At 44.9% G+C, this 22488-nt stretch overlaps 1 protein-coding gene across 2 annotated transcripts in view; it reads right to left on the bottom strand.

Annotated features, from left to right (window-relative positions):
• The window catches only part of EIF4ENIF1 (eukaryotic translation initiation factor 4E nuclear import factor 1), a 42411-nt gene extending 26956 nt beyond the window's left edge, over positions 1-15455 (bottom strand). For both annotated transcript variants that reach the window (XM_051973164.1, XM_051973163.1), the window contains exons 1-5: positions 15340-15455; positions 14147-14272; positions 2803-2876; positions 1363-1487; positions 91-368 (exon numbers count right to left, since the gene is read on the bottom strand). In XM_051973164.1, the coding sequence (XP_051829124.1) occupies positions 91-368; positions 1363-1487; positions 2803-2876; positions 14147-14242 (573 nt within the window). In that variant the 5' untranslated portion in view covers positions 14243-14272; positions 15340-15455. The remainder of the gene's footprint in view (positions 1-90; positions 369-1362; positions 1488-2802; positions 2877-14146; positions 14273-15339) is intronic.
• Positions 15456-22488: the final 7033 nt, after the last annotated feature.

Below are 22488 nucleotides of genomic sequence, written 5' to 3' on the forward strand. Positions count from 1 at the left end.
ACCCTGTGCCCATCCCGAGCAGTGCTATGACCCCAAAACTGGCACAGAAGCAACACAAGTGATTCCCGGGCACCAATGAAAAAGACGCACCCTGAAACGCTTATCCTTGTAGTCTCTCTCCCGGTCTCTTGAGTCTCGGCAGTCCCTCAAGTCTTTATCCCCACTGCGGTGGTCCTTATAAGAGATGATCCTTCCACTGCCAATCCTACGGCCTCCGATCATGCGGACGCCATCGCTGTCCTTCTCCAAGGGGCTCCCTGATCTCCGGGAGCTGACCGAGGTCGTGACATGACAGCCCCCTCCAAAACTGCGTCTCTGGGGACTTAGAACAACATCTAAATCATCTTCTTTTACCCGCTCTCTGGGATCTGTTATAAAAAAAAAGGCAGGGGGGAGGAACAACAACAGCATTACGTTCCTCTCTGTCCAAGGGCACTCTCTGAGGGGCCTTACAGAGCAAGCAAGGCTACTGTCAGTCAAAAAGGCAGGGATACTTTCTATTTTAAACAGAGAGAGGGCACGGGTTCTACTTTTCTTCCCAAGAACATTCTTCAGAACAATTCATTTTCACAATTCCATGAAATCTGGACCATCAAGAAAACAACAAATACTGTGGCCCAACAATCAAGGTGCCAGTCAGTTCTAATCTTTCCAGCATCCAGTTTTCCTACAAGACACTTGCGTCAGCTCGCTAAGGAGAGCCTCCTTGCCGTGGCCATGACTGTGAAGGCCCATCTCACGCTGAGCAAACCAAAATCCCTCAATAAACCACATCCTCTCTGTAAAATGCTCGGAAAGCAGACAACTCACTTCTCAGGCAGAATGCCCATGGAAACCACCACTGCCCAAGCTCTAGTCCGTCACTACCTGTGGATTCTGCTTCAAGCTACTGTTATCACAACTTCAGTGAAAGGGATTCCAAGGCAGACTAGACTGCTGGGGGGATTGAGAGTGAGGCCCAACTCTGCCGTTCTCCTCCAGGAATGAGGCTGGACCCCGGCCTCCAAAGAGCTGAGCTTGGCCCAGAGGAGCTAAATGGACAGTATGGTTTCCCAATTAATGAAAATCTTTCCTAGCAGGAAAACCTGGGGACCACCATCTTCCCCAAGGGTCCTGTACATTCCTATCAGGGATCTGTGAACTTGGGATGTTGAAAACCATTCCATCTTCATTTTTATTAACCTCAAGCATTTCCTTTAATTATCTGTCACTGTGACCCAAAGAAAGGGGTTCAAAGGCTTCAGGAGTCCTATGTTAAAGAAAGCCCTGCTCCGACTAGTTGAGGGATCCGTGATCTCACCTAGTCGGGCCCTCCCTCCCACAAGGCCTCTGCCCGCCACCTCTTTGCCAACAGAGGCTTACCTGCTGCCTTCCGCATCAGGGGCCGCTCCAAGTCCAGCTCTTTCTTGAAGTTTTCTACCGGAGAGTTTCGCCCTGAGGTTGGGTAAAGGGATGCGTGCCACTTCTCAGGATCCCAGACGCCATCGCTGCAAGCCAAGGGAAAACATTCAAGTCATGATACTGAGGAAAGGCAGGGGATCCACCCTGACCCCAGATTTGTGTGCGATCTAGGGATGGGCAGGGCAGTAGAACAAGCGCTAGCGAGGCCTCCCCACGACACCTCTGCAGTCAGTGCTGTTTCAGTTGTCCCTGCCTTCCCACTGCCCAGTCAGAAGAGCACACATCTAAGGTTGCCCCTTCCTCCAAAGACCCTCTCCAGAAATCCTGCCTCTCCCCGTCCAGGCTAGCCACGCCCAGGGATCCAGATGCATCCACCTAAGGATAACAGTTGTTTGGGATTTTATTTTCCTCCTCCTTTAGGAGGGAAGCCTGCCTCCTAACAGCTAGTACTGAGTCCTAGAACACATCAGAGTCCCGGCTCCATGTTCTCATTAGAGATGTCTCCCAAGAATTCCAATCCCCTGCTAGGTGACCAAGTCATCTGTGATTGGTCTGTTCGAGGATTCCCTCCAAGTATATTTTTATTTTTACCTTTGAAGAAACGAACACTGACAGAGATTCAGTGCCTTGCCTAGAGCCAAGCTGAGAAGGGTCTAAGGCTAGATTTGAACTCAGGTCTCCCCAGTTCTAGACCCAGCATTCTGTCCATGAGGCAGCCCCCAGCTGTCTAGCTCTAAATAAGGAGAGACATTTTCACAGCCACCTAAGCTTTTTCTGGAAACGGCAGTTGGGACAAAGTGGAAAAATAAAAGTTTTCAATGAGGCCTGTCTTTATTACTGATGAGAAGTGCCTCAGACCCTTGAGAATCAGCCAAAGAAAGAAGGCACTTTCTAGCTGTTTTCTAGATGAAGGGAATGGGGGAAGAGAAGGAGGGGAGAGACACTGAGGCACACGGGGGTCTCCCTACGGAAACTGGGGAGAGGGTGAGCTATGGAAATATTAGGCAAGTAACAGCCAACACAGAGAGACACAGTATTTGTGTATTACAACATAAAACACATGGCTGCATTCAAACAGTTCTAATGTGATGCAGTAGCAGATAAAAGCTGTCTCAAAGCTGGCAAGAAAGAAATGAAAGAGACCTGGGAGAGGGAGACAAGGATAGGGAGAGGGAGACACATACACACAGACAGGGAGAGCTGGACATGGCCAGTGAGTGAGAGAGATAGACAACTAAGGAGGTTGAAGACCAAGTATCTGTTCTTAATAATTACAAAGATCTTTCTCGTTACAATCCAAATACGGCAATTTTGCCCCAAAATTAGAAATGCAGTTATTGCCAACATGTCAATCACAGCAAGAAAATCTCTCAGAGAGAGATAGTCAAATGGTAAACATACCTGTCATACTTTTCAGAAAGGCATGAAGGCCGCTGTTTAGAGTGAGGGCGCTCTTTAATGTCCAAAAGTTCCTCCTGAAAAGAGAATTAAACGTGCTGCTCTGAATCACACTTACAAAGACATAGGTCATCTAGTTAGAGCTGCCTCATTCCTGAATATTACTCTTACACATATTAAAATCTAACATATGAGACAGTCCAAATGGCACGAAGAAAGAAGCTGACTCTCAGAACAGCCAATCCGTTTCTGATGAACAAGTCTGTGCTTCCTCTATGCAGGGCAAAGATCATCTTTCAGTGACACAGAAACTATTAATGGCAAGAAAGTTCCACTACCAACACTGCTACCACACCTTCAAGGCAGCCCCGTTTGCAACAGTAAGGGAAGAAAACTATCCTATTTAGTGCTACTTCACCAAAAGGCATTTTAGAAAAGAGCAGAAGGAACCCTAACAATTCCCAGAAAACAAAGGGATGCTCGCCACTGTCCAGGCACCTGAGACCCTCTCCTGAGTGGTAGTGTTTCACATGACCAAAGGCCATCCAGTCTCTTTTGAAAGGGGACCCAAGAGTCCTCTGGGAGAACGCGGTCACCACTTCCATTTCAGAAGTGCGAAGTCCTCCCTATGCAGGGTCTGGCAGGAGTAGACAGGCCTAGGTTTTTAGTCTCTCCCCTGTAAAACCAGCTAAGACCCAAGCAACAAAACCACCAGATCTAAGATCCAAGAAATCATTTCCCAAAAGAGCTTAGTGGAGGTTCAGCCTATCACAAGGGCCGAGTCTCCCTTTGGTCAATCCCACCTCCTCGACTCTGGCCAGCCTGCCGAGACCCTTTGTGAGCACCTGCCTGCCTTTCTGTCCCTCAGGCTCCAGAGCCCAAGCTGGCAAGTCTCTAAACTCAACTCCTTTCCAGAAACTGCAGTAGCTCCCTATAAAATATGAGCTCTGATGATGTTTGGCCTTCAAAGCCCTTCTTGGCCAACCAGTTCAGTCTACTTGCCAGTCCTCATAACAACCTCCCAGCTCGTATGCCTCAACTTCCCAACTCCTGATGGCCATCATTCCAGCCTAAAAAAGTTGAATTATGGTATATAGGTTTTCACTCCCCGCCCCCCGCCCCCTCCCCCCTTACAACTGAATTTACTAAGCTCCTTGAAGACAGAGTCTTAGGTTTCTGTCTTGGTACTTTCAACACATTTAGCACAGAATGGTGCATGAACAAGTCATTAATGAAATGCTTGTTGCTAATGACCTGACAAGAACATACAGGGGCTGGCTATTTAGGGTAATGAAAAGGGTGAAAAAAGCCTGCAACACGAAAATTCAAATTACCTGTTCACCTCTGGTGTTGAGCCCAGAGATTAAAAAATATGTGTGTGTGTGTGTGTGTGTGTGTGTGTGTGTGTGTGTGTGTATAAAAACTTGAAACAAAAGTCCCATACCTTCTGTAGAACAAATCCAACACTGACAATAGTTTCTCATAAAACAGGGAAAGAGGACAGGGCCATCAGTTGTTTTCAATGCATTTAGTTTAATAAACAAAGAGCTTCACTCTAGGGTACCCAGATCTCGAATACAGGCAAGGCCAGGCTAGAGCAGTGCTATCTTGGCCCAGCTCATCCCTAACCAAACATATCCGAGCAAGTCTGCTTCAACCCTCTATAAGCCTCACAAGAAGGAGCTCATCCAATCCTCACACAGGATTCTGAGAACAGCAGTGACCCCCCCTCCCCAAATCTGAGGATCACTATGCAAGAAAAAATGAAGCTGCCCTTTCCAGTTTCCTTTGGAGGAAGAATTCAATCCTTCCAGTTACCTTCTGGTTCTTGGTTGAGAAGACCATTTTCATCCTAAGCAGGAGGAATACTTTGTCCTTAAGAGTCCAGGAAAACCCAAACCCGCGCCAGGGTTCCCAAAAAGAAGCCCGCTGCAGATGGGGTGTTTTAGCAGCACCAATGGTACTGCTAGGGCAGCTGTGAGAAGGGTTTTCAAGGACACTGCAAAAAGGGGTCTATTTCTGAGGCTGTCTCCATTCATAAAGATCTAGAAAGGCAGAGCTGCTGCTGAAAGGAAATGCCTAATAGGCTGCTACCATTCTCTTCCCCTTAGTCCAAACTCCATTGAGTCCCACAGTGATTTTTCTAAAGCACGGGGTCTATATATCATGACCGCTACAATAAAAATGGCTCCCTATCATTTCCAGGATCAAATATAAAATCAGTTGGTGTTCCAAGTCCTGCCTGATTTAGCCCCTACCCTATCTTCCTCCTCCCATTAACACTGGCCAGCACCCATGCCCACCCAGATGAGGTCCCATCTTCTACAGAAGGCTGCTGCCAACAGCCCTTAACTCTGGGGCTTTCTCCCAATGATTCCCCTCCAGGTGATCCTTTCTGCAGATGTCCACTCAGCTCTTTGCATACTGCCTCCCCATTTTCAAGGGCAAGAACCTTGAAGGATCTGTATCCTCCACACTTGCCACACAATAGGGACTTTAAAAAAATGTTTACTGACTAATGTTCCTTCAAACAATGACACCTCAGAAGTGAACGTTAAATGCATTTTGTGGAATTCTAGGCACTTTCCTCACAACAACCCATGCAGGCCTATGAGTCCAGGAGAATGCAAAGTTCTGCTAAGTCCAAGACAAACTGAAAAAGAAATGTGGCTCCTCCGCAGGCTTCTGGGGCGAGTCACCTCTGAGGAAAGGCTCTTCATGTTTTGCCTGACTTCACATGTATAATTGATGGCATAGCGCCTATCCTTTCAAGGGACTGGGGAACTGCAACAGGGAGGGGAGAGAATTCAGAAAACATTTTTAAAAAATAGATGATAAAAATCCTAGAGGTTTTTTAATCAAGTCACTCAGCTGTTGATAAAAAAAGAGGATTGAAATGTAAGACAGATGAAGTAATTTCCAAGTGATGGATTTGGAAAGAAATATGAATATTTTTGAAAGCAAATACACTATATGTATTCTTCAGCTTTCAAGATTAAGGCTTCCAAAATACTTTAAGTAAACTAATTTGATTTGTGCAGAAATCCTGTGAAGTATATACTACAGGAATCACCTACATATGACAGATGAAAAAAACAGGAACAGCAAAAAATGACTTAAGAGGGGTTTCCTGGAGGAAGTGTCAGAGGCAGGACTGAAACCAGGTCTCTCTTGCCTCCCTCGCTTGCCCCACACCAGGTTGCCTCCATAAAGAGAAGTTCATAGATGATTTTAGAAATGAGAGCTTCATTATGGCTGCTCATTCTGGGGTGCTAGACCCTTCCTAGAAAAGGGCTGGAAGGGGCTTTGGAGAAGATGACCTAATATAATCCTCTCAATCTCACAGTGAAAAAAATTGAGTTCTCCTTAAGAGGGGCAATGATGGAAAAAAAAAAAAAAGAGAGAGAGGGGCAATGATGACCCAAGGTCAAGTGGCTAATAAACAGCTAAATTTTAGCTACAGGCTCTGCCTGTGAAGTTGGACCAGATGATCTTTGCTTTAAAGGTCAGAACCCCACCTTTAGAATGGGATTCTAAGAATCCCTGAGTTTCCTTAAACTCAGTTCTAAAATAGAAAACTGATTACTTGAAATCGAAAAGCTTCTGTACAAACAACATTAATGAATCAAGGAGAAGTAAATGGGGGAAGGGGGAGATCTTTGTCTCAAACTTCTGGTGAAAATTTCATATTCAAGATGTATAAACAACTAAGAAGTCAATATATATATATGTATACACACATACACACATATGTGTATATTAAAAAACAAAATAGACATTCCACAATAGATTAAAATAGTCAAAGGATAGGAAGAGTTTTCAAAAGAACTGCAAAATACTCAGAAGCACAAGGAAAAAGCTACAAATCACTAATAAAGAGAAATGCAAATCAAAACAATCCTGAGCTGTGCAAGGGATGATGTTGTAAAAAATTACCCTGGCATGGGTTCTGTCAATAAAGTTATTATAAAATAAATTAAAAAAAAAAAAAAAACCAATCCTGAGCTTCCAACCCTCACACCTTGCAAATTGGTAAAGATGCCAAAAAATAGCAGTCAATGTCGGAGAAGCTATGAAGTGATGGGCACCTTAATATATACATTGTTAGCAGAGCAGTGAAACAATATAAGCATTCTAGAAAGCCATTTCAAATAACACAAATAAAGTAACTAAAATGTTTCTTTGACCCAAAGAATCTATTACTTGCCTTAGAGCTCAAGGAAGCCACTGGTAAAAAGTCTTCAGACTCTAAAATAGCAATAGCATTTTTTGTGTCAGCGAAGACTTGGAAATAAAGTAAATGCCCATCGATTGGGAAATGACTAAACAAACTGTGGTGTAAGAATGTAATAGATCCTATTGTGCTGTAAGAAATGATGTATGTGAGGAATACAGAGAAGCCTGGAAAGATCTGTATGAACAGTCAAGAAAACAATCTACACAGAGACAACACAGAAGCCAAAAGCTTAAAGATAAATATAACAAAATGATCAAGTTCAAGTGGGGCTCCAATGAAGAGATGAGAAGAGACCCCCTCTAACCTATCCCTTCATGGAAGTAGAAAGTCCATAGGTACATTGCACAGATATTCAGATTTTATCGATAAATTGGACTGATGTTTTTTCCTCTCAAAAAAAAAAAAAGTCCAATTTATCATAAAGGATGGTTCTCTGACAGGAGGAGGGATACATGATTACCAGGGGAATCAGAAACAGAAAATATCAATTAAAAAAAAAAAAAAAGGCTAAGCTCAAGCATCACTCCCCTAGAAATGACTATATCTCAAATTCTCCAGGAAAAATACTTTGTTCAAAAACAAAAAATAAAACAAGAAAAAAACCAACAAAATCTTCTGGCAACATAACCTATGGACAGATTCATGGCAAACACACTGCCTCGGCTTTCACTGAACAGTTTCTATTTACAGAGAAACAGGGATCCCAAACGTTTTTAAGGCTATTCCTGTGCCTCTTGGCTCCCAATACTGTCTTCTTTTCACCCATTCTTCACTATTAAAAACAAGTTAAGAATGTTACCATGCTGTAAATGAATATGAAGAACCCAGAAAAGTATGACAAAACTTATACAAACTCTTGCAGAGTGAAAATCAGTAAGACAATATATACAATAATAGAAATTTTTTAAAAGGGAGAGAAAATGAAGGCAATTTACATGGCATTTATTTAAATGATCAAGTGGAACCAAAAGAGTCAAGGCAAAGGGCTTTTATTAAGTACCTGCTATGAAGGCAGGCACTGTGCAAAGGCTGGGACCCAAAGTAAGAGTAGGACAAGGACAAAGGGCGCCTGCCCTCGAGGAGCTCCCCATCCTTGGGGGGAAGGAGCACAAGCAAACCAGTTCTGGGTGTGGTGAGCAGGAAGCACTCTCCCTCTCCCCAGGAGTCCTCCCTCCCTGGCAGAGCTGGCAGCCCTCGGGTGTGGACAGTGCCCATCCTACCTGTCTCTGTGTTGATGGGGGGTCAGTTTCATATGCCCTTTAAACAAAAACAAGGGTCAAGAGATAAAATTTAAAGAGAAAACAGGGAAAAGTGGAAATAAATTGTTAGCGCTTGCTGACTGGTTTCACTTGAGGACATTCGCCCTGTTTTCTCTTAGTGATTCTTCCCCAGAGAGAAGGTAGCATGTGGAAAAGGCAAGGAGCTGCCCCAGAACCAGAGATCTGGGTTCCAATGTGTAGGCTGGGGGACTCAGCAAGTGGTTTCCCCTCAAATTAATCTAAATGCAGAGACATTGAAGGGGTGCCACAGAGTGGGGCCTGGTGTCAGGAAGAGCTGGCTTCAAATCCAGCCTCCACTCCCACAGGGTAAGTGCCATCCCCAGGGGTGGGGAATGGGGAGTGGGGTAGATCTCCTGCCATTCCAGGGAAGGATCTCCTTCCACTACTTACAAAACCATCCCAAAGGGGTTAAGTGTAAAAGTATTACAGAAAAGCTCACTGTCACTATTATAGGGAGTTCCTCATACAAAAGAAATCCAGTCCAGTTCCCATCCTAAGCCTGAGGCAAGTGACCAGATGAGGGGACTCAGGAACCCAAAGAGATCAGGCAGGGCCTGGCTGAGTTCCTCTTAGGGGATGGAAGGATGGAGCAGGGCAGTTTACAGAAGTTCTTGGTCCCCCATCACACAAGGGAGGCTGCTGGAAGCCCAGCCTCAAAGGGAGCCCTGCTGTTTACTACTTGGCATTAAAAAAAACAAAACAAACAAACAAAAAAAAAACACAACAACCACAAACAAGCCCTAAAGCAGGCTCCTCTCCTCCCCAGGATTCTCCATCTTTTACCCCTGAGCCCCTAAACCTTAGCCCCTCAAACCTTCCTTCTACCTAGGAGGCTCTAAGAGCTTAGACCATTTTGACACGCCTCAAGTATTAGGATTTATAGTTTCTAGACAAGCACATCGCCAAAATGCATCCCCAGTAACAGAAGCTTAATTGTATCTAACAGCCAGCTACCACAATCTATAACTAGGCTGCCTTAGGGACAAGAGCAGGTAATCTCCCACCTCCAAGCCTGTGTCTGAAACTACTAATCCCCTCAGTTCACCCCCACCTAGAAGTTTCTGTTGATCCATGACATTGCTGGCCCCCCAAACCCTCACAGCCTCTGCTCTGGGATTACCTCCCATTTACATATATACCTTGCTATGGCATGTCACCTCAGGGTTCCTTGCAGACAGGAGCCAAGCATTCAGGTTAAGTTGAACTGTAAGTGTTCTTTATAGAAAATGGGCAATTCCCCCTTCTCATAAAAATGAGAGCTACATATGCTCCAAAGAAAAAGGGAAGACACAGAGAAGGAATAAATACATGAATTCAAATAGTGAGCTACCCTCAGCAAGTATTTGCAGTAGCCCTAGACCTCTATACTCCATCTGTAGGCTCCTAAGAATACTCCTCTCATCTCTCTTTCCAAGAAAAGGAGGGACATCACTAGCACAGGAGAATGGCCCACTAGCTCCCTTTCATTTTCTTTTTTTAAATGAAAGCTTTTTATTTTCAAAACATATGCATGGATAATTTTTCAACACTGACCCTTGCAAAAGCATGTGTTCAAATTTTCCCCTCCTTCCTCTCAACATCTCCCCTAGATGGCAGGTATCACTTTCTTTTGAAAGGGTACTTAAAACCAGACCCTCAATATCAGCCTACTGCTGGTTTAAAAAGGTATCTCACATGATTTCCAACTAAATCAATGGGCAACAAACAGTGGAGTAAATTCAGATTCACCAATGATCCAAGATCTGAATAAAGTAAGGGCCTCAAACTTCCATTTGTCAAGTCAAACTATAAAGATCTACTTTCAGCTCCTTTACTCTTTGGCTTCCTGGGTCCCCTCATCTGATCACTTGCCTCAGGCTTAAGATGGGGATTGGACTGGATTTCTTTTGTATGAGGAACGCCCTACAACAGTGACCATTTCTACAATGAGCTTTTCTGTAATACTTTTATTACAGAACCCCTTTGGGATGATTTTGTAAGTAGTGGAAGGGGATCCTCCCCTGGGATGTCAGGATGGGTTTGGAGTCCAAGACCGCCTGGGTCCAAGCCTCTCCTCTGTTCTGTGTGACCTCGGGCCAGCCAACTGTACTTCTGATGACCTTTTCTAGCTTCCTGTGACACACTACCATTTCAGAGGCACCAACAAGCAGAAATGACAAAAAAGAAAAAAAAAAAAAAAAAAAAAGAAAAAGGACTGAGGTAGACACCCTCAGATAATGCAGCCTACAGACACAAGACTGTCTGCTAACAAACAAGCATTAAGGTAGAAGTGATAGGTAAGCTGCCACAGGACAAAGACAACAGGAAGGCTACTCTACTTCTGAAGAGTTCGACTTTCTCTTAGGCCACTTCCTAGCCAGCAGTTTTTATACTGGATTATCTCGGGTCCCTAAAACAAAAGGGGGCTTGGGAACAAGTTTATAACACTTAAACAAAACATTTAAAACAAATTTTAAAAAAATTTTTGCAATAGCTTACTGTTCATATTTTAAAACTAGGGCTATAAAAACCTCCACACGAAGACTCAATAAGATGTAATAAATACACTTGAACATCTCTCTAAAGAGAAAACAGGCATAATTTCTCATAGCTAGGTCATCTCCACCAAGACTTCCAATAATCCACAGGTTAGCAAAAGGAAAAGTAGATCAGGATATAAGGATGGTTGAATCATCTCAGAGAAGACATGTGAATTTTAATTATGTACATCAGCCCTTCTACTTAATTCTTGGCAAAATTCTATTTCATGTATCCAATATGAGAGCATCTTTAACTGAAGCATTCAAGGGCAAACTTTTATATTTAATGTATACTACAGTATGGAAACTCCTTCCACTTCTAGGAGTGGCTCTCCAATTTAGTAAGAAGGGCTGGGGAGCTGTCCAGGGTCTCACAGCTAATAAGAGGCAGAATTTTGAATCCAAGTCTTCCTGCTTCCAAGCTCACTACATTCAGAGACCAGAACACTAGCACGCTGCCCCATGTCCATTATTGGAGCAAATGCCAAGTACAAATTAAAGTCTTTAACACTGAAACATTTGATTCCCATAATCCAAGAGAAGAACATCTAGCCCATTATCAAAGGCATGTCCCCTTCCACCAATCATTATTCTTGCTTTTGACATTCACATGGACCCCCAATCCCCAAAAACATACTACCTATACAAGTCCAATTTACCCCTGAGATCATTAACACTTTCACCGTAGAAACACCTGGTCTGAGGAAGAAATGGTTAGGGAAATGAGGAAGAATTATTTTTCACTTCATCTTATTCAGAAAAAAAGCCGGTAATACCATCTTTTTCAGATCCACTTATATACCAAAGAGCTAATGCTGAAAGATGCCCTGATCACTCTGACCTCGTAATTCAGTCCTTCTGACACTTCCCCACTAATTGATCTCAAAACTGATTGTTCAAAAACCACTGGGATAAGGTCCTGCTATACTTGCCATATGTAGTGAAATTCAGGTGAAGTCTTAAGGATTACTTATATTCAAGAGTAATACATTTCTGAAGCCTGTTTTGGAGATTTCTCCAAGCTAAATTTTAAAAAACTTTATTTAATGTTTTGGTTTGGGTGATATGAAAGTTTTAAGAGTCAAAATCCACACACAAAAATTGAGATATACTCACAAAATCATAGGATTTAGAACTGCAAATGACCTTAGATGACCAATTCCAATTTTCTGATTATTTATGGAAAAGGAAACCAAGATCCAGAATAAGAGAGCTGTTCAAGGTCCCCCAAGTTGGCAGGCAGGATGGGAAGCTATGTCTGTGGTCCTTAAAACCCAGCACTCTAAGCCACACTTCAGATAAAACAGACACTCATTGATGCAATGATGTAGAACAGGCAAGAGGGGCATAGATTGTCCATCTTTTAATTTCACTTCCTATGGTCACATTTTAGTGAAACAATTATGTCCCCTCAAACAAGATCTGAACATTTGGAAATGTGGTACAAGGCACCTTGAACCAGACCTGAAATTCCCAGTCCTGATTTCAGAAGTAGATTTTTTGTACTTGGAAGGCAGCTAAAGTGATGAAGGCTCACTGAGAACCCAAGCTTTGCTCCAATACTTCCTTTTTGGGTAAGCAATGAACTCCCTAACCCCACTGTCATCCTCTCTGCAAACAACCTGGTGAAGCACATGCAGTGAGCCAAGTGCTTTTTAGCCCTCAAGTGCTTCCTTATCAAAGAAGATTGTTTCCCCCACCAAACCAATACCAAAGTGTTTTAAAATCATTTTCCTTTGACATGAATTTTCCATATGGAGAAGTCACACCTTCCCTGCTCACATGTTTATTTGATAAACTAAAATATGGAGCTATTAAAAAGGCATTTTCAAAGCTATCAAAACGGGTACTAGTCAAGTCAACGAGCTTGCAAGACAGAAAATTCAACCAAGATGAACCAGTGAAGGGAAAAAAAAAAATCCTATCTGTCACTCTTGTTCAACTACTAAATTTTTTATATTACTGGGGGTGGGGGGATGGGGGAGAATCCAGGTGAAGTGACTTGCCCAGAGTCACACAGCTAGTCTGAAGCCAAATTTAAGCTCAGGTCCTGCTGACTCCAGGGCCAATGATCTACTGCACCACCCAGCTGCCCCTCCTTTGTATTTATCAAAACAACCTGCTAAATAACAGATTTTGGAGCAAAGGGTTTTGTGAGTCTGGTTTCCTGTAATAATTTTTTTAAACCACAAGCAAAACCAAAAGGTACAATGAGGAACACTACTTAATCTTAACTTTTTAATACAGGAATGACTATGGCGAGGAGCAGAAAGCAAGGGAAAACCCAAGCTCAACAGCATTAGCATCCACAGAGACGACCTGGACTGGAGTTGCTCAACAGCACCTGCTCAGCTGCTTCCCATTGGTTCTCACTTGAACCTCAACCACTTTACAACACATCCCTTAACTTCTAAATTAGATCTGACCCAGAGAAAGAACAGGGATACAAAAGAATTTCTTCCAATAATAACAGTTACTATGTTAAAGCACTCTAGATAGTCTCACCAACATTAATGTTTCCCATGGGCTCTATAGGCAATATAAGAGAAGTGTCATGGAGACCTGTTAATCTCTTAGATTCGCTTGGCAGCCCTATCTCCCTATATTGAAAATAAAGTCAGAGTAGGTAAGTCAACAAAGCTTTTCCCCCAGGAAAAAATGGAAAGGCTAGAGGTAAGAATTATAAATGTATTATAAGATCTTTCATCTGTAACTATCACAAAAATCTTAGAAACATTTTTTGGGCCCATTTGTAACATTCTGTGTAAGAATGACAAAACTTAAAAAAAAAAGTTTCCTGTGCCTAATTTAGAATGTAAGGAAAAAACAAGGAAAAGGGGGGAAAAACAACAAACCTCCTACTCAATTAATCTGGACAAGCACACTAGACAGCATTCCTTTCAGGAAATATGTCACCTCCTAAGAAAATATTCCACACAAGACACTCTTATTTTGTGGATTATTAAGGAATTAATCTTTATAGAACTATTTGAACCAATAACACATTAGTTACAGAACACTTATAGAATTTACAAAGCACTGTCAATAAAAAGTAGGCTTCCACAGCATAAGCACTCACATTGGAGGGAAGAAGATACCCCTGAGCTATAAAGTACTCAGATCTAAAACAGGCTTAAATTTTCCTAACTTGCTGCACAATCCAAAAAATGTCATCTGATAATCAAAACAATTTCCAATATATAGCCAAGAGGAATAATAGCTGCTCAATGGTCTTTTCAATTAATGGCACGGACACCCATGCTGTCACTTCCCTCCAATCTGTAAAGGAAACTATTAGAAGCAAAGCTTACTTTTGTGTAACGATGTGGGGATTTTGATGCTGGTAGCTTCTTCAGGTCAAGGAAGGTTTCACCATTTTCCGTCTCTCCCCCACCTCTTCTATCCATGGCTATTTGTGGGTCTTTAACTCTATGCACCTGAAAGAAAAACCAGCACAGGTTTATGGCTCAATCTAAGTGGGCTTTAGAAATACATTTCAGTAGCTTTCCTTTCTTTAAAGCGTTGCTCCCCTCCTAAGAGTGGACAAAAAAACCCCCCCAAAAAAAACCCAAAGGAAAAACCACTCGTAGAATAGCTATTTTCTGAACTGCTGAACCAATTTGGGAAAGATGAATGTCCCTTATCTTACAGGTTAAGAAAATTTAGCACAGAGAAAGAATAGGAGAAATAGGGACTTAGCTCACTGAACAGCACAGAGCCTATAGCAATCAGGCACAAAATAACCAAAGATTAGTCATTGCCACAGAAGAGTGGTAGGGAAGTTTCGTCGAGAAGAAAAAGCTGGTAAACTCAGGGAAGGAAACTTTCCCCCAAATCAGCACGAGTTCTAATTACACATCCAGGTTTTAACGAGAGTTCAGTGTTCAAAAGCAGATGTCAGGGCACCGGCTGCCCCTCATTACACAGGATAGACCAGACTTGAATCCTCAGACCTGACCAAGAAATCCCCACCCCCAACTCGGAAGAGAAGGAATCGTAGACTTCTTCCCCAGGGAAGAGAAAAGCCTAAGAATCGAAGGCTCCGAGCTTCCATTTGCCTTGGCCGCCCCCCCCCTCCCCCGACTCCTAGCTTCCTAGGGGAGCTCCGTACAGCCCTGAGCTTCGCTCCAAGGGGAGAACTCCTCCGTGGGGAGCCCCGTTCCACGGGAAGCCCTCCGGAGACCAAAGTCTGGCTTCACTCCCGCAGGCCACCCGGCTGACCCCGTACAAGCATTCCAGCCTGCCAGGACTGGACAGGGGCAGGAGCTCCAGCTGCCACGGGTCCCCCCAGTCTCAGAGTGCTCGGACCTCCCCCCCTCACTGCCCCCGCGGCGGCGGCCTACCTTAGGAAGGAGAGCAGAGGCTAGGCCCGCTGCCCACCCCGGCAGGGCCCCGCCCCCGCCCCGCCACTCGGCCCCGGCTAGGCAGGAGGAAGCCCCCGGACCCGGGGAGACTCCGGGCTGGCCGCAGGCCCCTCCTCCCGGGGGCCGGGCCGCGCACTCACCGTGCGGAAAAGGGAGGCGGGCAGGGACGACGAGAGGAGCCCCTCAGCAGCGCCTCGGGCCGGGCTCGGCCCAGGCCCCGGCCCCGGCGCCGCCGCCGCCGCCACCGTCACGGCCGCCGTGCTGCCGCCCTGTGCTCGTCCGGCCTTCCTCGCCTTCGGCCCCGGCCCGGCCCGGCCCCGCGGCTGCCCCCTGCCCGCCCGCTAGCTCGCCCTCCTGCCCGCCTGGCTGCGCCTCGCGCCCCGAGCGAGCGTGAGCGCGACGGCGCGTGCGCAGGGAGGTCGAGGGAGCGAGGGCCGCCTCGAGCCTTCCGTGGGCCCCCGCGCAGCCGCAACCCCGCGCGCGCGCGCGCTCCCGAGCCCGGCTGACCCTCCCCCAGACGCTCCTTGGGCCCGGCCCCACTCCCGCCCCACCCTCCCCGGCCCCGAGCGCCAGCTCGTTTGCTAGTTTCTTTTTCAGAGCTCTGAATCTGTCTCCCCTCAGCCGCCGTAACTGGGGCCTTCACTCCGCCCCCTTTCCCCGCCCCTTTAATAACTCCCTCCACGCACCGGCCCTTGCGCTTGCGCCGGCATCGCCACGGCTGACAACACTCCGGTCTCCCCCCGCCCCCTGTCCCCGGCTAAGAGGTGTCCTCGGGGGAGCCTGAATGGAAAATGCAATTCTTTCAAAATTAAAGTGAGAGGGTTGTAATCCCGAGAGGGAGGATTCTCGCATTTTGACTGATTGCCCACATCCAGCGGAGCAGATTTCGAAAGGAGGAGACAGAAGTGAGAAGTTAAGGCTCCCGTCCAGCTATAGTGAGAGCGAATGGTCGAGAGAGAGATGGCCCCTCAGGCGTTCGGCGAGGGCAGGCCCGAGTTCCGGGAGCGCGCGACTGGGGGGCCCTCCCGACTCTGGCCGGGGCTCGGGCGCGCGCTGCCAGGCGTCAGTCTTTGCGTCCGCCCGTGCACGCGCTCAGGAGGGCTGGCGCCTGAGAGGGAGGAAGGAGCCGGAGCCTTGACGTCCGGGCCACACCTCCCCCGGCTTCTGAAAGGCTTTCCAGCCTCTTCCTCCCTCCCCCCATCCTGTGTTTACGGCAGGGGGCTTAACTCCTGTCTAACTCTTAACTGGGCAACTGAGGCCCCCAAGACGTTAACGCAGAAGTGTATCCTAGTGAGTGTCAGAAGGGTAGAAAATGAGAATCACTATTATTTAGTCGCCAGGGTTTGCCTCAGTCTGAGACTCTCATTCCTTCCCCAAGCCTTTATTTAATGCCTATGGTGTCCCAGGTGCTAGAAAAAGGGAACAGCTTCGTCCCTCTGGGAAAAGAGAATCCCAAACTTCTTAACTCTTCCCTAATTCAATTCGATCAAAATGTATTAAGCATCTGCTGGGGATGCAAAAAGAGGCAAATCCCTGCCCTCCAGGAGCTTCCAGTCCTACAAACTTGGGGGTGCCGACAGAAGGCTAATAATCATCTACGAAACAAGGTCTATACAAGACAAATAAATAATGGAGGGAAGGCTCTGGTAGGAGGTGAGATTAGCTGGGACTTAGAAGCCGGCATCATGCATTCATTTAATGACTAAGTACCTTCACCTTTGAACCTTGGGCGGGGAAGGGATGTCAAAGGTCATTGAGCTTGAAGGGACCCCCTTAGGCCAACACCTTGCTTTGAAAAATGGGGAAACCGAGACCCAGGGCACCTTGCCCAAGATCCCGAAGCCTCTATCAGCGGATCAATTTGAATCCAGGTTTTCTTCAGCGCCTTCTTGAAGCATGCATGTCCCTGACAAGGTAAACCTCTCTCTGTATAGCCCTGTCCACTGGTGAGAGAACAAGGATTCAGGGAGCACCTCCTGTATGTTTGACAAGTATCACACACGGGATCCTCACAAAACCCCGTTATGTCCGGATTCTACGATGGAGTCTTGTCCAGGGCCACAGCTATTAGAAACTGCCGGAGGCTGCGTTTGAACTCGTTTTTCTCACCCCAGACCCGGCCTTCTAGCCTCTGCTGCACCCAATTGTCCACGGAGAGAGAGTCAGGGCGTGGGATCCTTCTCCAGAAAAATGAGCGACTCCAGAGCCAATTTCCCAGGTGTCGATGCTCAAGCTGAAAACTTAACAGTCCGCTCTCTGGAGCTTGCTAAAGCAGCTCCAGCACACCCCTAATGGACCTCATAATGCAATCCCGGCAGCTGTAATTGTTCAAAATCTCTTTCTTAAAGACATCCGAGATCCCAATTGCTGATAATTAGGAACGTGCGGTTGTGAGGTTCCACCTAACACTGGTCAGATTGGGAGAACTGACCCCCCCCTCCCCCAAAAGGGGAAAGTACATGCTGGAGAGGCTGGGAGAAAAACAGCATGTTGATCCATTGTTAGCAGAGTCCTGGAAAGCTATTTGAAGCTGTGCCTAAAAAGCTATTAAACTGTGCATCCTCCTGGAACTATTAATACTTCTATGAAGTCTATGACCCCCAAAAAGGTAGAGAAAGAAGAGAAGTTTTCTATGTACAGATAGTCCAGTGAAGCCCAAGCAAATCAAGTGGAAGCTGTCTACCCCAAGAAAACCCTTCAAATAGTTGAAAACAATGCTCAATCCTGTCTCTTTTTCTCCAGTGTTTCCTTCCACTGGCCCTCATAGCACTTGATTACAGGGCTCTGTTCACATTAGGCACTTAATGATTATTGAATGAAGATGGAAAACTAGTCTAAAAGCAAGCTTCCACTCCACTCAAGCCATCTTTCTTGGCAAAAATATGCCACAAAAGCAGAGAATCTGACCATCCCTCCCTAGCTGCCACCTTCCGTTTTCTGTTCCTTCCTTGACCATGAGGCATCAACCAACAGAGACATGGACACTTCCAGCCTTGCCAGAATCCTAGTTTTTCTAGACTTCCTGTCACTTCCCAAGACTTCCTGAGGTTCTGAGTACTCAATGAGAGACGATTTCTTCTGGAAGAGAAGAGTGCCATTATCAGGATTGAAGGATAGAAGACCATAGCCAGCTGGCTAGGGCTGAGCTCATCAGTTCCCAACCCTTCCCTTCCCCTGAAGGGACCCCTGAGTCCATCCTGTATAGCCTGTATGTGAAAGGAATCCCTGCAATAAGAATAAGTAGTTGCCTGACTTCTGCTTACAGACCTCCACTGAGGAGGAACCATCTGCCTTCAGATGCCATGTCATTTAACTTTTTTCTCATTTTCTTCATCTGTAAAATGGAGATAATAATAACCCCTTCTTCTTAGGCCTATTATGCGGATCCAGTGAAATGATATTTGTAAAGCACTTAGCCAGTGCCTGGCAATAATAGGTGCCTACTTATTGCTTATTCCTTCCTTTCCCATTATTCCTTTTAAGGTTATTCCTTGTTAAGGTTAAAACACAGGGCTAGATCTAATAAGATGAACTCCAAAGGGATGAATGCAAAGTCTTATACAGGGCCCAAAACAGTCAATTTTACAAGTGTAGGCTAGAGAAAGCTTGGTTAGATATAGTATGAAGAAATCTTAGGATTTGAAGAGAATTTAAAAATCACAGGATCTTAGGTCTCCAACTAAAAGTAACCATGGAAATTGCCTCTTCCAACCCCTTCCTTTTAGAGGAGAAAATAGAAGCACAGAGAGAAGTGACTTGCTGAAGCTAACAAAGGTGGCAGAACCAGAATTCTGAGCCATTTAATTCCCATTAATGTACTTGAAGCCATTGATTATGCTTTTCCATCTTTTCTTTCTCTAAACTTCTGTCTTTCAAACTAATTAAAAATAGGTTTTATAGAAAAGATATTAATACATATTATATATTATATTTATATCATCCTATTATTATTTATTATATATGTTTCTATTTTTAAAATAGGCTTTAGGTTTTCTGTTATACACCCCAATCATTTTTGGAAATGCCTCCCTTTGCCCAGTACCCCAAATTGTGTTCTCCCTACTAAGAGAGAAAGATAGTTAAGATACGATACCTGGGTGGAGGCATCAGGGTGAGGTAGAAAGGGGCGAAACATGAGTCAGAAAAACTGGCTCGGAATTCCGGTTCTGCCACTTACAACCTTTGTTAGCTTCAGCAAGTCACTTCTCTCTGAGCTTCTGTTTTCTCCTCTAAAAGGAAGGAGTTGGAAGAGGCAACTTCCATGGTTACTTTTAGTTGGAGACCTAAGATCCCGTGACTTTTAAATTTTCTTCAAATCCTAAGATTTCTTCATGCTATATCTAACCAAGCTTTCTCTAGCCTACATTTGTGAAATTGACTTTTTGGGGCCCTGTATAAGACTTTGCATTCATCCCTTTGGAGTTCATCTTACTAGATCTAGCCCTGTGTTTTAACCTTAACAATCTCTTTGCCTACTCAGCCTGTCATGTATTGTTAGCTATCATCTCTCCCAGCTTGAGGTCGCCTGCCAATATCAGGAACATCCTGTCTGATGCTTTTTTCCAATCCATTCCCTACAATAGCAAGCTAGGGAAGGAAACAAGATTAAGGCTATTGGGCTCCTCTCGTGTCTTTCCAATCTTTTCCTTCAATAACCTGAACTGGAGTCAGCCTCCTTCATCTTCTGGAGGAAGTTGGAAACCAGAGGCACCAAACTCTGAAGAGACCAGGGATTCAAAGAAAACTTGAAGCTCTCTTTTCTCTGACTCTTACCAATTCTACCCCATTCTTCTGCAGACTTGGTGCATTGATCTCTACCAGTAAGGAGAGAGCCCCATCCAATGGCTTTGGGACTTACATTTACAATACATCACTTGTAGATCTCTCTTGCAGTGTGTTATCAGAGGGTAACAGAGGGATTGTTGGGTTTGGCCACCTCCCACGGAGTTAGACGTTCTCTCCAAGCTCTTATGATGGGACCTCTGCCTGACAGAACAACTCTTGATAAGTCTCTGGTGATGGGGGTTTCTATTGATAGTGACTGACCCCACTCAGTCACAGGGCCACTGATGGAGGTGCTAATGTAGGAGGTATAGCGTACTCCGTGGGCTACAAGATGAAGGCAAATTGGCTCTCTGCCTGTTTCAGGCTTGCTCCTTTAAGTTCATCCTCTAGGCTTTATTCCAGCAAGGTTTGAGGAAGAAATTTCTCATCCCAACCCTTCCTTTCCTTTCCCCATGCATCCTTCAGCAACAATGGTGGCCACAAGTACAGAGCAATGAGAATGCATGCTTATCTGGGCAGCCCCCAGAGGCCCTAGCTACCATCTTCCGTTTTCTGTTCCTTCCTTGACCATAAGGCATCAACCAACAAAGTAGAGACATGAATATTTCCAGCCTTGCCAGAATCCTAGTTTTTCTAGACTTGCTGAGACTTTCCAAGACTTTTTGAGGTTCTGAGTACTCAATGAGAGACGATTTCTTCTGGAAGAGAAGAGTGTCATTACCAGGACTGAAGGATAGAAGACCATAGCCAGCTGGCTAGAGCTGAGCTCATCAGTTCCCAAGGATTTCATTCCTATCCCTATTTTCTGTTTTTCAACCTCCCTTTCCTGCCCCAAGCTCTTTGCTGACTCAAGCCTCTCACCTCCAAGTTAGACATCTTGGATTGGATGTAGACATCTTAAACGCAATATATCCAAACCAAACTCATTCTCTCTCTCTCTTTTTTTTTTTTAATAACTTTTTATTGACAGAACCCATGCCAGGGTAATTTTTTACAGCATTATCCCTTGCACTCACTTCTGTTCCAATTTTTCCCCTCCCTCCCTCCCCCAGATGGCAAGCAGTCCTTTACATCAAAGTCATTTTCTTTTCCCCAAACTTTCCCCTCTTCTATCTTCCCTATTACTGTGCAGGACACTAAACCTGTCCCAGTCCCTCGGGTTCCCAAGCCAGGCCTCATCCTGGTATCCTTATTATCTCTAATCCCCCAGATCCAATATGGGCCCAAGGCCTGTCAATATCACCTTTGCAGAATTCCCCTCCTTCTCCCCTTGGACCCTGCCCTCACCCTAGTGTGGACCTTAACATTTCCCTCCTGGACCATTGGAATAGCCGCTGGGGATAGGGATGGGGAGAGGCTGCTTGCTCAAGTCTCCATTCAGGGGTTCTTCCTCCATTCAGCCCCTAATGGGATTTCCCCAAAACACATGTCTGATCACTAAGGAGACTGCACACACACACACAGACACACACACTTTTTCTTACTATTTTCCCCCCTAAACTGAGGCTGACGTGCCCCAGGATCACACAGCTAGTAAAGGCCAAGTGTGTGAGTTCAGATTTGAACTCCTGACTCAAGGACGAGTGCCCTATCCACTGTACTACCAAGCTGCCTTGCTTCTGTTTCTTGCCCAAGATATTCCATCTCCTGATTTGGGTTATTTCCCAGACTATACCTCTTCCTTCTGATTTTACTGACTTCTTTTAGGGACCAGCTATAATCTTGCTTTCTATACCATGTCTTTCCCCGTTCCCTTTGTGAAATGAGAGCCATTGTTCTGTAATTTGAACATTCCTTGGTATTACCTTTCTTTAGGTTTGGAAGGTAGACCAATCCGGTGACCACGTTGAGCTTTCCCCAATTTACTAGCATATTGAGTGCAGCACTTTAACAGAATCATCTTTTAGGATTTTAAATAGCCCTACTGGAATTCCATCACCTACACTAGCCTAATTGTTAACAAAGCTTCCTAAGGCCCACTTCATGTCCCTCTCCAGGATTTCTTGATGATTAACTACACCATTATGGTTATCACTAGTACTAAACCCTTTCTTGTATAGTTCTTTTTTGTATTTTTAAAAAATATAATAGCTTTTTATTTTTCAAAATACATGAAAAGATGATTTTCAACATTCAGCCTTACAAAACCTTGTGTTCCAAATTTTTCTCCTTCCTTCCCCCTTCCCTCCCCTAGACAGCAAGTAATCTAATAAAGGTTAAACATGTGCAATTTTTCTAAATATATTTCTACATTTGTCATGCTGCACAAGAAAAATCAGATCAAAAAGAGAAAAAATGAGAAAAAAGCAAACAATGACAACAATAAGATAAAAATACTATGTTAGTTCCACAAGTCTATTGGAATTGCCTTGAATCACCTCATTATCAAAAAGAGCAAAGTCTATCACAGTTGATGGTCACATCTTGTGCTATATACACTGTATGCAGTGTTCTCTTGGTTCTATTTATTTCACTCAGCATCAGTTCATGTAATTCTCTCCAGG

Source organism: Antechinus flavipes, chromosome 1 (genome assembly GCF_016432865.1).
Source record: "Antechinus flavipes isolate AdamAnt ecotype Samford, QLD, Australia chromosome 1, AdamAnt_v2, whole genome shotgun sequence".
Taxonomy (NCBI): domain Eukaryota; kingdom Metazoa; phylum Chordata; class Mammalia; order Dasyuromorphia; family Dasyuridae; genus Antechinus; species Antechinus flavipes.